General features: G+C 40.9%; 2 protein-coding genes across 3 annotated transcripts in view; both read right to left on the bottom strand.

Annotated features, from left to right (window-relative positions):
- Positions 1-496, bottom strand: part of pdcd6ip (programmed cell death 6 interacting protein) — a 43,831-nt gene extending 43,335 nt beyond the window's left edge. For both annotated transcript variants that reach the window (XM_088928548.1, XM_088928549.1), the window contains exon 1: positions 204-496. In XM_088928548.1, coding sequence (XP_088784674.1) covers positions 204-409 — 206 coding nt within the window. In that variant the 5' untranslated portion in view covers positions 410-496. The remainder of the gene's footprint in view (positions 1-203) is intronic.
- Positions 497-5,930: 5,434 nt separating this feature from the next.
- Positions 5,931-12,300, bottom strand: part of LOC148822745 (uncharacterized) — a 36,171-nt gene continuing 29,801 nt past the window's right edge. The window contains exons 10-11 of the mRNA XM_088929572.1: positions 7,654-7,821; positions 5,931-7,234 (exon numbers count right to left, since the gene is read on the bottom strand). Of these exons, the coding sequence (XP_088785698.1) occupies positions 7,151-7,234; positions 7,654-7,821 (252 nt within the window). The 3' untranslated portion in view covers positions 5,931-7,150. The remainder of the gene's footprint in view (positions 7,235-7,653; positions 7,822-12,300) is intronic.

The following is a 12,300-nucleotide window of genomic DNA, read 5'->3' as shown; positions in this document are numbered from 1 at the left end:
TGCTATTATTTTTAACTCAAACTTTAAACGCAGACAACAGTTATTTTACTTTTGTTGTCGCCTGAAGGACGATAGCGGCATGAAATTTACTCCTTAATAATGTCACACAAAAGGCAAATGAAGAAACGACTTACGTATTTTATTACACTTTAATTGCGTAGCTAGCCTGAATTTAAACAGTACACTCATACAACAGAACTCACCTCAGCAAGATCTCCAGCGAGCTTTCATGTTTGTCCAGCGGCCTTCCCAAAGCTGTTTTGCGCAACTTGTTCAGCTCGTCCACACCGCGGATATATTCCGCCTGCTCCTCCCCAGCGGAGTATGTGGAGCTGATAAATTTAGACAGAGGTTTCACTAGGTCCACCTCCGATGATTTCTTTAACGGGACAGAAATAAATGACGCCATTCGTGGGCCACAAGACAGCTAGAGAAAGGAGGAATCTGTCGAACAACACCACCACCACCAACAACACTTCCTGGGTGTCGACGCAATGACAGCGGTGGGCGCGCGCTGAGGGAGTGGAGGAAGTGAGTCAGGGAAAAAGTGACGGCGTGTAATACAAGGGCAGCATTATCGGTTACAATATAAGCATTGTTGTGATTATAAGTACTTAAAATCTTATTTCTAAAGAACTCCAGAGAATCCGTTTGAAAATATTATTTCTTAGAGATTGCTTTCGCTTGTTCAGGATTTATTGCGCACACTCTCTCGCTTAATAAACAACACAAAAATGAAATCACCGTAATTGAGAGCATTTGATAGAGTAACCACCAGAAGGAGCTCTTGTTAAATGCGTAACAGTTTCTGTTACATTACGATTTTAAATGATGCCCTCATTTTCGTAATATATTCATAATAATTTTAAGATCTGTGTATACTATGGTGTAACAGATTACAAAAGTCATAATAAAAACGTTATTAATAGTGAAGTCAGAAACTAAAGATAATACATTTCAAATGGAAAATTGGTTTGCTCTATAAAAATCTTATGTAAAAAGTAAATCGGTATCTGCAATACAGATCCTGTGGTTTAATAAATTCAAACCTACAGACCACGAATTGTCTCATAAATAATAAATTCAAAATGGATAATCCTTGCAGGAAAAATCTAAAGCTAAATTTGTAAAATAAATATTACAATGTTGAATATTTAACATTAATGTAACTCTAACCTTAAGACCACCATAAAAATACCTCAAAATATATGATGTCCAAATTCAGTGGATTCCAAAGCTAAGTTGTATTAGTCAAAATATTACTCCAATGTCAATTTAACATTATATCCTAGTATTTTAGTAATAAATAATATGAAATAAAATCAAAACTAGTTATGAGACAAAAACATAATTAAAATATGTTTTGGATTTTTGGCTTTGGAGTTAGGGTCCTTTGGCTTCATTCAAAAAAATTGCTGAATGAGTTCCTCAGGTCAATTAGCAGCTATCAAAGAAACAGGCTAGATGAGCTGGATGTACTCGTCTCATTTTAAACATGCATTTACATCTACTTATTTTTGTTTTTTCTTTGAATGTGTGCCTTTATTGTCCCCTAGCTGAAAATGTTAATGTGAAAACTATTTAAGGGTCTGATTTTTTATGTCATTTGTTATATATGGTTCCACTGTAGTTTTGTTCTTCTGTGATATTTTATTGAGACCTTGTATTTGGGATAGAAATGAAAAATTATCATTTCTAGCCCAAGAGCAGGAAACATTTATCCATCCCATGCCAACCTTGGAATTAAAGATAAACTTCCTTGACTTTTTACCATCTTAAGTTAAACATCTGAAATACAATGGTAGTACTAATTTAAATGCATACCATTTGAATAGAAATTGTATAGAGTTAGACTGTTATGTTCCACATCCCTCCTCTAGAGGGCACTCCTACCCCTTTCGGTTATGATTAATTTCTATATTATTTCCTGGTGCGTCTCGTTTGCTTGTTGGTTAAAAGCCTAGTGTCTGCAGTTCCGGGCTCAATATTGGATGATGGACGCCACAAGGCTTGCGTATTTTCCGGGGTCTCCGAAGCACTTCAGCTTCAAAAGCAACTGAACGCAATATTCAAATAATATTTGGATCTAAGGTAGTTTTAGGGTTAGAGTTAGAGTTACATTAAAGACAAGAGAAATCTATCAATTTGAATAGGGTTGATCTTTAAATTTGATTCATACGAGTTTTAATGTCTTTTATTTGGCAAAGATATACCATAGGTCCTAAAACCACAGTTTAGACCTGTATCACCTCACACTCACTTAATGTAAGGACCTGACACAATCATAGTACTAAATTTAACTGAAAGCTTAATGGCATTTCAAACTTTCAAACAATGACCTTTAGTCCATCCAAATCCTAACCCTTGTTTTGATGGAATCTCAAACACATAAAATTAAAGGTTCTATGTAACAGCTACTGTACATACAGTACAGTATGGGACTAAGTACATGGCTATGTGGTATTCTGTTCCTACTTTGAAAAGTCTGAGCAGTTTATGATAGAATTCATGTTAGGCCTCAAAAATGAGAACATCAAATCTGGCTCAAGCTAACATTTTAAACTAAGAATCCTAATAATCCCCATCTATGAATTGGCTTCATTACTCTGCTCTCCTCCCCACTGATAGCTGATGTGTGGTGAGCGTTCTGGCGCACTATGGCTGCAGTCGCATCATCCAGGTGGATGGTGCACATTGGTGGTGGTGGAGGGGAGTCCCCATTACCTGTAAAGCGCTTTGAGTGGAGTGTCCACTTATAAAGCGCTATATAAGTGTAAGCAATTATTATTATTATTATAAAATCAATCCAGACCTTCTACTCTCATGAATTAAGCATTTACTGTACATAAGTACATAAAGTAATGTACTGTACAGTATGTGCACAAAATTACTTTTAAGGATCACACAATTTAAGTGGCTTCTGTCTGTGTATAATCAAAGTAGATTACAGATTGCAGAATAAATATATCTACTATAAGTAATTTACTTCAGTCAGGTAGTGAACTTCAAGCACAGATTTAACCGTGAAGACCAGGGATCTTTCAAAACAGTTCAGGAATAAAGCTGTATAAAGGCACATAATCAGTAGAAAAGTATCAAAACATTTCAGAACACCTTAATATCTCTTTAAGTATGGTGAAATTAATTATTAAAAAGTGGAAGGCACCCACACACTACCTAGATCAGGCTGTCACTCCAAACTAAACGGCCAGGAAAGGAAGAAAGTGGATGCTCTTGTGAGACCAACAGTGACTTTGAAAGAGTTTAATTTTTGTGGCTAAGATGGGAGAAAACATACATACAGTAGGTCAATAATATCCTGGTCACTCCTCAAAGGGGCTTGAATGGAGCTGAAAGAAACATATCTCAAATCATGCTTTGGGGTTTGCAACAGGATCTATGCAATACTGCAAACATGTGGCAAAAGGTGTTGAAGTTACACAACACAACATTTTTTGGCCTAAATGTAAAGCAGTATATTTGATGCAAACCCTACATAGTCCATCATTCAGTCTACACCATGCCTATTGTCAAGCATTTTGGTGGGAGATTTATGTTATAATTCTGCTTCTCATTAGCAGGGATGGGGAATATCAAGACTGTTGGGAACATAAATGGAATAAATGTGTGGCAAATCTTAGAGGACGTTTCAGACCTAAATCTGGGCCAAAGCTTCACCTTTCAGCAGGACAATGATTCAAAGCACTAGGCCAGAGCAAGAGTGGAGTGACTTAAGAGAAAGTAAATGAATGCCCTTGTGTGGCCTGTCAAAATCCCAACTTAATTCCTATTGGGAATCAATCACAAAGCAACTTGAGAGACCCTGACCTTTTTTTTTTCAATATCAATACCATAATTCAGCCATAATTCATATGCCTTCAAAAGCATATACAGTATATATGATTGTTTTTTCAGTTTGAATGAGTTACGATGTTTCAATATGGGAGGCAAATTATTAAATTCCCTTATGGACAGCAAGCAGCCAGCAAGCAAGCAGTAATAAAACTAGCACAAAACTATTATACAGGCTCTTGGGAGACTGAGACCCTGGAATTGCTTAAGATCTGGAGCTCTGCTGCGAAGTGCACTGTTCTTACTAGCTGTACTGTACAGTAATAGGCATCTACTGGAAATCCTAAAAGATCTGGGGTTCAATAGATTAGTTATTACAGAATAAAAGTGAATCAAATCAGGTTGATAATGGAGCAAGTTAAACCCCCCATAATTTCATAATTTCTGAGGCGAATTCTAGACAACTTGGGAAATATAGTAGATGTCACTTACAACAAAACTGTTTTTTTCTTTATTAAAAGAGCCTAATTCATTAGCAGACTCTGATAATAATAAGAATAACAACCTTTGAATCAAACCCTTTTCTCCTACAAGAGAACATGTTGCATGTTGTATTGAAAATATTAACTCTCAGACCAAAGGAGTATGGAAAATCTATTTTCATAACTACAGGTGCTGTTGAAGTAACTTAATTGGATTTTAACCCAGAAGCTTCACTTGGAGCGATTATGACTCAGTAAACTTCCTCCCAATGTCAATTTTACAATGTTATAACTAATGCAGCATAATAGCTATATACTAAGATAATTTCCAGCCTTTATAGTTTACTTGTCATATAGGTTTATGAATAGCCAGCTATTTATAAAATAACAGGTCTCTTGACATCTGTTGCACACTGAATGTCTTATTTAGCCTTTTAACCCTTGTTTATGCCAGCCCTTATGCACTACATCAGTCCTTTCTTTTAGCCCATGGCTATAAGCCCGTGAAGTTACAGGACATAAGGCCTTCCACATGCAGCTGTCAATTTTTTTTATCTGATGTTTTGGGTAATTTATACTGTTTTTACTGCCTCAGAGCCTCAAATATTCCATATTGTAAGGGCCCATGGGAGGTATGTCCCAGTCCTCATTATAGTTATGCCACTGCAATTGAAGTGAAGTTTCTCTTTCCCCATTATAAGAACATTGTAAGAACAACTGACTTAGAAATCATTAACGATCACGTTTTCATAACAATAAATTATTAAATTAATAACAGAAACCAGCACTGTGGCTCCGGAGACAGCCATTTTCACAATTTCCCTCCAGATATGCCAAACTGTGTATTCCATTTCCTAGTTTTATTTGTATTTTATTTTTTATGATATACTCTCCAACGTCTTTCAGTGTATCTTCCTAGATACAACTGCTGCTCCTTGATTTATTTTAGATGAACATCAGCTGCACTGGCTAGACACACTCCAGTCTGAGACATATCTACTAACACACACTAGCACATCAGAGCTCCTAACATAGTGATTTGCTTTAAGTATTTCTTCTTTAGGTTCATTTTGATTCATTGTTAAAATTCACCAATTACTTTCAGCAGTAGTTCAGTAATTTGGTGGCTTCTTTCTTAACTGCTGAAGTTTTGCATAACTGCTCATGTTTCACAGCATAATACTGTAATCCATTTCTTTCTCCCATCAGTCTTTGTATTGTTTGGGATCCCAACACTAGCCCCTGCCAAACTTTATCACTTCATGCCTTAGCCTTCCTTCTCCATGTGGCTCCCATTAAGGTTGCCAAACATTTTTCATTATTTTTGTTTGAATTTATCATGCTTAATATTTTCTTTAACTATCAGGTTTTCTGTGTAACCATGGTGTTAAGCTCTCTTTTAAAAATATATGTCATAATATATGACATGAAAGAAGTTTTGAAGCACCCAAACAGTTTAGAATCTGTTAAAAAGGAAGTCCCAGCAATATAAGCTCACCTTCCAGTTTCATAGGAGCTTTTGCTGAAGTACAATGCAACACTGCAGAGACTTTACACACACAATAACATATAGAGAATGATAGCTGAATAGTCTGGGTTTCACCACCTTCAAACATGAATCAACAAAAATCTTAAGGGCATAAAAGTTTTAGGTAATAAGGTTGAAGGAGAATTTATTAAATCACTTGTAATGTCATATTCAGAAGGCACACCATCCAAGATTGAAATCTAAAATTATTATTTTTTCCCTCAGGATTGCCACCCATTCAATATTTAGCTGAAGGACAGACTGTACTTTCTACATAATGTCATTGTCATGGTACAAGTATGAGTTGTACATGTATGGTAAATGTCCTCTTTACAGTGCTTTTAAATAGATATTTCCATGTTCCATAAATCTGATAATTTATTAACAAATCTAGAGGACAATACTTTTTAGGTATAATCTAAACACAAAGTTGTGACTCCAATTAGGATTGGAATGGAATACAATAAACTACGCATAAGGTATGCAGCTATAAAAAAAGTCTTTGGAAAATAAAACAATGAGGAATTACAATGTACATTGCCTTGCAAAAGTAATCACCCTTTGCAATGTTTCCACATTCTGTTGCTATCTGGGTTTGCTATCACAATGCTTTCAAATAAGACTTTATGTTAAGAATACATACTATACTATGGTAAAGTTTGACAGTTATAGTCCATCAAATAACTCCAATGAACTTGTCAAAACTGGAGAAATTCTACTAGGAAGAATAGTGAAGATTATATCATCCTACTGTGCAATGCTGGCAGCAGTCATTTCTACCAAAGATGCTTCCACAAATTACTAACTTATGGGGCTTAGTATAAAATTCACTTAAAATATCTTCTTTCCAGATTTTGTTGAAATTCAGCTTCCTTCACTATAAGAGCACAGCAGGTTTAGATAACATGGCGGCCTTATGTGAATCACATTCAACTTACCTGCCCAGTATGATAGATGGGGACAAAGTCTAGTCAAGAGCTGAAAAATGAGCTAAGATTTTGGTTTTTTGTTTGTTTGGTTTGGTTTCTGGTGTCTGTTTTGATTTTCCCTCACTGTAAAATAAAGAGCACTATTTTCTCTAACTTTACAGCTGTTTATGTATGTGTCTGCTGTCCTGGACCCACCAATTTTAATAATAGGTTGTCATTACTGTTCATTACTTAGAATTAATCAGAATGTGAAAATATTAAAAGGAGCAGTACACTTTTGCAAATATTCTGCATGTGAAACATCAACAAGGTGTATCCATTATACAGCAAATATATTTTGATTTATATATTTGTGGCCGGTGTTTGTCTTTATTCAGAGAAATTATGTGTGTGATGCAGTCCATTAATTACACTTTTGCCTAGCATCTCAGGCTTGACAGATCATTGGATAAGGTGTGGGTGTGGTTCTTCAAACCCCGAATTTCTTCCTCCTTATCCAAAATCTGCGAAAAAAAATTAGACATAATTTTCTAATGAGGGCCAAATAGCTAGGTTCAAGAAAATCCTAATTATAAGAGATCATTACTGACATGCTGGTTCTTCATAATAAAGTAACAGCTTTACTCCTTTGAAAATGTACATCACAGCATACTTCACATCTTATCTGGGGAAACAAAAAAAGTCTTATACCTGCTTTACTGCTTACCAAATCTCTGTTTTGCTAAGGAAACAACGTGCAAGTTATTATTCTTGCCTGATTTTAATAAATAACCCTTCAACCTAAAACTATTAATATAAATGTCAAATTATGAGGACTCTTACATGAAAACATTTTTAAATATTGCCTCATTCCACAGTTCTGGAAAACTTCAAATATACTAAATGTATTAGAAAAAGGAAAATTAAAAAAAACTGGGTGAACCTGTTTATTAAGCTGGGATATGTATTCCACAAGTTGTACTTTCTCGCCGTGGATTTCTGCATTTTCTGTGTGAATCTTGGAGTACTTTCCTTCCAGTTCTGAAAGCAGGCTGCCGAGAGAAGCCCTTTTCTCCTGTGCTGAGCTCTTCACTTGCTCCAGATCATGTAGCTATAACAGAATTACGTGTCAGATCCTATTAAAATGCTTCTCTTTCTTTTAACAAAAATACGAAAAGGCAATATAGATGGCTGTATCAGAACCTTAAGAATTCTAGATACTCAGACACAGAATATAGTGACAAACATCTTGGCACCCAGTGACAAATAATGTAAGCTTGAAGTGTCCAGAGTTCAGAGTCTGTTAAACAGGAAAAGCTTAGTGATATAGGTTCACCATACAGTTTCATTATCGTCTTGAATGAGAAACAATGACTACTGCAAGGACTTTATACAGTACATTCAATAAAATGGAGAGGATCACAGTTTTCACTATCTTCAAACAGTGTGGATTTTAAGTGTTGGTGTTACACGTAGACTCAGAATGCAATGAAAAACTCTGGATATTCCGCTAAACACAAATTCCAAACAAGTACTTAATGGTAAACGCCCATTGAATAGATTCAAAAAGATTTTGGCAAGTAGAAAACCCCTTTGAACGCATTCTTATGTCTAGGACTTGGAGACAGATTTTGGCCTCTTATTGCATATTGTCAAGCAAAGGAGAAAGAGAAGTTATATTTCCATTGTTTATGTTTATGTAGTTGGACACAATGCCACTGGTTAAGATTTTCCCTGTCAAAAGAATGCATCCCATCAATGGCCAACCATTCCATAAGATTAGAGGAGCTTGAGTCAAGTTGGTGGAGTTCAATCCCACACCTTAAAGTCAACACAACCTCAACTGAATGCAATTCTGCCAACAGAATGGATGAGATTGGATTAGAAATATGTCAGAGCCTTGTAAATACATGCAATGACCTATTCAAAGTGTTCCTAATGCTTAAAGGGGATTTTTGGAACGGGATGTTTTCATATATAGGGCTGAACAAAATACTGAAAACTCCAAGCAATAGATATGTATTAACTAATGTGTATTAACTAATATGCAAGCAATATGTATTAACTGATAAGGAGTTGGTCCGCTCACTGCCTTCAGAACAGCTTCAGTCCTCCTTGGAATACTGTTATACAAGTTTTTAACTGTTTCTAGTGGGATATTTAACTATTCTTTAGGAAGGAAAGTGTCAGGGAGTTTCCTATTGGTAACAAAGCAGAACCCTGTGCGAAGCTGGAGAGATGAATCTAACTTATCTAGAAAAAGGTATCCGAATTGCTAAGCAAGGAGTAGTCCGGGGTTCGTAAGCAAAAGTCAATAGCCAAGAAAATAGAACGTCTATAATAAGTAGTGGAAGCTCTTCTCGAGGAGTCCTCAATAGCGAGTGAGGGGAAGATGTGAAGAGGGGGTTTAAACAGAAAAAGAGTGTGGGCTTAATTAGGGCGTGAGTGCTCGCTGCGCGTGGAAATGCAATGGTGTTTGTGAGACAGAGTACAATTCATGACAGGAAGCCTCCAATTCTTTGAGAGATGAAGGAGCTGGAATCTACTCTACACTCTACGTTCCAGAGATTTTCATAGTAGTAGTATGTATAGGGGTATTATCAGCTTGAAATAGCCTGGAACAACTTGAGGAAACAATATTTGTACCATATGGATAACCTGGTCTCCTGAAATGGCTTTATATTCCTTGGACCATGCAGAGTAATAATTGAACCCAATGACTCCCATTAGATGGCTGCTCATATCATAACAGATCTACCAATATGTTTAACAATGGAGAACAGGTAATGTGAGTTGGAGGCTTTCTTTGGCTTTCTCCAAAATGGAATACCAGCTGTAGAAAAAAAGAGTAAAAGACAACTCATCAGACCATATTATGTTCTTCCACTGCTCAGAAGGCCAGGTTATGTGCTCATTACTCCAAGATATGCATTGTTGCACATTGGCTTTTGTTACAAGTGGTTTCTAAATCATACCCCTACCATAAATATCAGCTTTGTGAAGCTCACAATATACAGTGTATACAGACTAAATCACAGAAGTGTAGATTCAGTTCTGTTGTGTCGCGACTCGTAAGCATTCCCTGGCATTCCCATACGTACTAAATTCTACACACGCTCATCCAGGATTTAATTATCCAACCACGTCTCACTCTCTTTTGTTTCCCAGGATGAGTTCTCTAAAATTTCCCTCCCATATTCTGATTTGCATCTGGCTTTCAGTAAACAGAAGGCTCTGTCTCTCCCTGAGGCACTCTCCGTGAGGCACTGTCTGTCCCCTGCTTCCACCTCCTGCTCCTCCTCTCTCCCACCTTTTGTTCTCCCGCTACATTACCTTTGCATACTGCCCTGTCTTTCTCATACCTGAAGAAGTCCGAAAAGTTTTGTTTTCTTGCAAATATAGTTTTATCCTTTACTAAATTGCTTATTGTTTCTTAATTACCATGCATAATGTGGCAAAATATTTTGTATGGGATTAATAATATTGCTCAAATATTTTAGCTGTTAGTTTTAACTCTTTTTTGTGGTTTACATTAATAAGTGTTCATCTCTTAAATGATAATAATGGTCCATATTTGCAGAATAGTGAAAAGCTGATAAGTGCAAATGATTTGGTTATCTGAGGATTAAACCGTTGAGGATCTACTCGCCCAGAACGAGGATCTCTTTGCGGCAAGAGATGAGGACTGCACCCGCACTGCCCTGGTCCAACACGAGATCAACACCGGCAACGCTCGGCCCATCCGCATCCCACCGGGACGCATGATTCACGCCAAGCGGACCGCCGCCAAGGAAAAGATCCGGGAGATGGCCGCAGCGGGGGTGATTGAGCCCTCCGCGAGCCCGTGGTCGGCGCCAGCTGTACTGGTCAAAAAGAAAGACGGCTCGTGGAGGTTCTGCGTCAACTACCGCAAGCTGAACGAGGTCACCCGGAAAGATTCCTACCCCCTGCCGAGGATAGATGACGCCCTGGACTACATCACCGGGTCGACCTGGTTCAGCTCCCTGGACCTCCGCTGCGGCTACTGGCAGGTACCGCTTGCTCCCGATGCTCGCCCGAAGACGGCCTTTTCCATCGGCCAGGGCCTCTGGCAGTTTACTGTCATGCCTTTTGGCCTGTGCAATGCCCCGGCGACGTTCGAGAGGCTGATGGAGAGGGTGCTGGCATCTGTCCCGCGGAACCAGTGTGTGCTGTATCTGGACGATCTGCTGGTTCATGCCCAGGGTTTCGACCAGGCCTTGACAAACCTCCAGGCGGTGCTGGCCTGCATCCGCCGTGCTGGCCTGAGGCTCAACCCCCGCAAGTGCGAGCTCCTGCGGCGGGAGGTGACCTTCCTGGGACATGTTGTTGGACCGCGAGGGGTGGCTACGGACCCAGGTAAGGTCGCCGCAGTGAGGGGCTGGCCGACTCCACGCACCGTCGCGGAGCTCCGCAGCTTTCTGGGGTTGGCCTCGTACTACCGGAGGTTCGTCCGGGACTTTGCCAGCATTGCTGCCCCGCTGCACCGCCTCACCGACAAGGGCCGCCGTTTTGACTGGGACTCGGGCTGTGAGACTGCCTTCGGCCGGTTGCGTGAAGCTCTGGTGGGGGCCCCCGTGCTGGCCTACCCCGACCCGCGGTTGCCGTATGTTCTCGATACCGACGCGAGTAACTCGGGGGTGGGTGCGGTGTTGGCGCAGGAGGGGCCGGACGGGGAGCGTGTAGTGGCCTACTATAGTCGGGCTTTGACTAGGGCTGAACGGAACTACTGCGTGACCCGTCGCGAGCTGCTGGCAGTGATGGCGGCGGTCCACCACTTCAGGCCGTACCTGTTCGGGACCCGGTTCCAGCTGAGGACCGACCATGCGTCCCTCACCTGGCTGCTCCACTTTAAGGAGCCGGAGGGGCAGATGGCGCGATGGATAGAGATCCTGCAGGAGTACGACTTCACTGTCGTGCACCGTGCGGGGTCTCGCCATCTCAATGCCGACGCTCTCTCGCGGCGCCCCTGCGAGGCTGCGGACTGCCACCACTGCGCCCGGCGGGAGCAGTGTGAGGAGGCTGTCCGCACCGTGGCGGGGGTGAGCACCGCGGCCACGGCCCGGGAGGGGCCGCTGGGGGTGGGCCTGCCAGACCTGGCGCAGCGTCAGGCAGCTGATCCTGACGTGGGGCCGGTGCTCCGCTGGAGGGCAGCAGGAGTGCGGCCTACACGAGAGGAGCTCGCCCCGCACCCAAAATCCGTCAAGGCCCTCTGCGCCCTGTGGGAGGCCTTGGAGGTAAAGGACGGGGTGCTGCGCCGGGGGTGGCGGGTACCCTCCAGTGGCGAGGTACGGTGGCAGCTGGTGGTGCCTCGGTCGCTCCGCGGGGCGGTGCTCCGAGCAGTGCACGGCCAGCCGGGCGTGGGGCACTTCGGCGGTAAAAAAACCCTGCAGCATCTACGAGGCCATTTTTATTGGGGTCTTTGACACCGGGACGTGGAGCGGTACTGCCGAACGTGTGCGGTGTGCGTGGCGCAGAAGGGTCCCCCCGAGCGCTCTCGGGCCCCCCTTCAACAACACCAGGTGGGGGCTCTTATGGAGCGGGTGGGGGTGGACGTTTTGGGCCCGTTTCC

This window comes from Atractosteus spatula, chromosome 12 (genome assembly GCF_055471065.1).
Source record: "Atractosteus spatula isolate fAtrSpa1 chromosome 12, fAtrSpa1.hap1, whole genome shotgun sequence".
Taxonomy (NCBI): domain Eukaryota; kingdom Metazoa; phylum Chordata; class Actinopteri; order Semionotiformes; family Lepisosteidae; genus Atractosteus; species Atractosteus spatula.
This window is presented reverse-complemented; position numbering and strand designations above follow the sequence as displayed.